The sequence below is a fragment of the Rhincodon typus genome, chromosome 44 (assembly GCF_021869965.1).
Source record: "Rhincodon typus isolate 14 chromosome 44, sRhiTyp1.1, whole genome shotgun sequence".
Taxonomy (NCBI): Eukaryota; Metazoa; Chordata; class Chondrichthyes; order Orectolobiformes; family Rhincodontidae; genus Rhincodon; species Rhincodon typus.
Window position 1 is genome coordinate 1,099,221 of NC_063375.1, and position 3,407 is coordinate 1,102,627.

The following is a 3,407-nucleotide window of genomic DNA, read 5'->3' on the forward strand; positions in this document are numbered from 1 at the left end:
CTGTATAACACTGGGGTACAGTACCGGTGGGGGACGGGTCTGTCCCTGTATAACACTGGGGTACAGTACCGGTGGGGCACAGCTGCTACCTTCCGTCTCCATCTAGTGGCTGTTGCCTGTCACTACAGCCTGCCCTTTCTGCTCAGTGTCTCCCCGCTCAGGTCTCGGTCGGTCAGGAAGGGAGCGTTCGCAATGACGAAGGGTACCTGAAACTGACTGCTGAGGTCGTCCCGCTGAGCCATGAGGGCCTCCAGCTCACACTGACGCTGCTGAAGGTCCAGGGTCAGTGACGTCACCTGGTCCCGCAGCCCATTCATCTCCTGTGTCTTCGCCGTCTGAATCTAATCGGAGAGAGTCAGGACGTACCACGTTAGCATAGTGACCGGCGTTAGCATACCGAGTAAAACTCCCTCTACACTGTCCTCCCCATCAAACACTCCCAGGACACGGACAGCACGGGGTTAGATACAGAGTAAAGCTCTCTCTACACTGTCCCCCCCCCCCCCCCCCCCATCAAACACTCCCAGGAACAGGGGTTTAGATACACAGTAAAGCTCCCTCTACACTGTACCACGCTCCCCCCATCAAACACTCCCAGGAACAGGGGGTTAGATATACAGTAAAGCTTTCTCTACATTGTGACGGTTCTGCTGACGCTGACTGTTGAGAGAGAGGGGCAGGGACAGTGGATTGGGGACAGTCAGGGTGCTGTGCTGGGGACTGCTGGGGGGGGGGGGGGGGAGGGGGGGTGCGGGGGTCAGCATTCGCCGGGTTCACATTCAGGCACCCCCCCCCGATGCCGGGTGGCAGAGGCACAGTTTGCACCTGGCAGAGGAAACCCGGTGGTTCAGTGAAACAAGGAAGCAGGAGAGGTCAGATAGACCAACTGGGTGGGGCACAGGGCAGATACAGTCGAGTGAGGGTGAAGTGCCAGGGCTAGGAGCTGGCAGCTCATGGGACACCCGCCAGCATGCGTGAGGGTCTTTTAGGCCAGCAGAATGCCCACCCAACTCCCACCCTTCCCCCTTCCCGCAAGGCTGCTGTAAAAAGCGACGAACTGAGATGTGAAGCAGACGCAGAAAATCAAAAGTGAGCAGGTCTGGCAGCACGCGTGGCGAGAGAAACTGAGGCAATGCTTTGAGCCCCGTGTCAGGCAGACCTGCTCTGCACGCAAAACAAAACTGTTCACCGTATTTAGGTACGTGGGGCAACGAGAAATGAACTCAAAATGAAATCAGGCGACACCCCAGGGAAGAGGAGAAGCCAGATCAGTGGCAATGGGGGTGATGAGAGGGTGAAAACGGAGGCTTTGGTCATGCTGAAAGTATCAGGGGCTGGCGTGTGGGTAAAAGACGCGGAAGGTGTCCCCAATTACCAAATCCGACATCGAGCCCTGCAGGCTCCCCAAGCGGGAAACTTCCTTCCAGCTCGCGCTGAGCTTGGCTGGAGCACCACAGCATGCCCATGGTGTTGGCCGGGGCACAGGGCAGCGCGTCTCAAAGTGGCACGCAACCAGAGGGCCGGGGTCAGCTCTGCCCACCGCCTCTCCTGGCGGAGAGGAGACCACATTGCGAGCAGTAAAGCAGCCGCTGCAATTCCTGATCAACAGAACAGGGCAGGTCAAGCTGGAGGTAGTACCACTGGGCCACAGGATTGGATGGCAATGTCTCAAGGGGCACAAAGGACAAACTGGGGGCACTAGTCAAGAGCAATTCTTCCACACGCACGTGCTGATGCTGCAACATGGCAACCAGCTGTAGCATTCATTTTCAAACAAAATTAAAAGGCATGGGGCGGCATGGTGGCTCAGTGGTTAGCATCACTGCCTCGCGGCGCCAGGGACCCAGGTTTGATCCCACCCTCGGGCGACTGTCTGTCCATGTTTGCACATTCTCCCCGTGTCTGCGTGGGGTTCCTCCCACAATCCAAAGGTGTGCAGGTTAGGGTGGATTGGCCGTGCTAAATTGTCCCGTGGTGCCCTGGGATGTGCGGGTTAGGGTGGATTGGCCGTGCTAAATTGTCCCGTGGTGCCCAGGGATGCGTAGATTAGAGGGACGGATCTGGGTGGCAAGCTCTGAGGGTCGGCGTAGACTTGTCGGGCCGAAGGGCCTGTTTGCACACTGTAGGGATTCGGTGATCTATACACAACCTCACTGAAGTTTATAAAATCATGTGGAGCATGAATAGGGTGAATAGGCGAGGTCTTTTTCCCCAGGCTGGGGGAGTCTAGAACTAGAGGGGCATCGGTTTAAGGTAAGAGGGGAAAGTTTAAAAGGGACTTGAAGGGTAACTTTTTCGCGCAGAGGGTGGTGCGTGTATGGGAAGAGTTGCCAGAGGAAGTGGTGGAGGCTGGTACAATTACAACGTTTAAAAGGCATCTGGATGGGGACATGGATAGGAAGGGTTTAGAGGGATACGGGCCAAATGCTGACAAATGGGACCAGATTAGTTTAGGATATCTGGGTCAGCATGAACGGGTTGGACCAAAGGGTCTGTTTCCGCGCTGTAGGACTCTATGAATAAACCAGATGAGCAATCCCTTTGCTCATCTCTCGCTCTCTCTGGGCTCCATCTCTGACTAGATGTTAACATCCCCACTCCCCCCCCAACCCCCCCCACCCCCCCACCCCCCTCAACACGATCTCCACCCCGACCCCATCATCCAGATGGACGCCAGCTTTCCCCAGATGCTATCAGCTCTGCAGAAGGCTCACACTGGAACTCAATACTTTAACTGTACCCCCATCTCGCAACCCAACCACACCACCTCCCCCACCACCCCCCACCGAACAGATGCTGCTGACTTTCTTCAGCTTATTGGGTTCTTGACTTGAGTTACTGATGAGGCTGCAAGGTCTCTCCTTTGGTCCCGCTCCCCTGCCCAGTAAAACGCGACCGAGACTTCCTCATCCACTCTGCAAACCGCTCCCCGCACCCCGCCCCCAACCCCAATTCCAAGTGTCCTCAGACAGCAGACTCCACCTCACCTCCACCCCCAAACACCAGCACCCCCTGCCCGTTTCGGTGAGGGTTAGGCCATGACGGTCCTTGGAACCCGCGCGGTACCTGCTCTAGAGCTGCTAAACCTGTGCGCAGGGCATCGTTCTCAGACAGAATGCTCTCCACCTGTTCCTGACACTCTGCACTTTGACACTCGACCTTTCACCCGAAGGAGGATGGCAGCAGCGTTTCAGCAGGGCGACAGACGGAGGCGGGGGAGAGAGAGAGAGAGAGAGGGGGGGAGGGAGAGACACAGAGGGACAGAGAGAGAGAGAGAGATGGGAGTTGTTAAAAACAGCAGAGACACAAGTTACCATCAAATAACACATCCGCTAAAATCACGAGGACAGGGAGGGGGCTGGGGGCACAGAGAGACACAGGGACACAGACAGAACGAACAAACTCAA

At 56.5% G+C, this 3,407-nt stretch overlaps 1 protein-coding gene across 1 annotated transcript in view; it reads right to left on the reverse strand.

The window, feature by feature from the left end:
* gripap1 (GRIP1 associated protein 1) overlaps positions 1-3,407 on the reverse strand; it is a 26,128-nt gene that overhangs the window by 7,362 nt on the left and 15,359 nt on the right. The window contains exons 14-15 of the mRNA XM_048619937.1: positions 3,067-3,159; positions 192-341 (exon numbers count right to left, since the gene is read on the reverse strand). Of these exons, the coding sequence (XP_048475894.1) occupies positions 192-341; positions 3,067-3,159 (243 nt within the window). The remainder of the gene's footprint in view (positions 1-191; positions 342-3,066; positions 3,160-3,407) is intronic.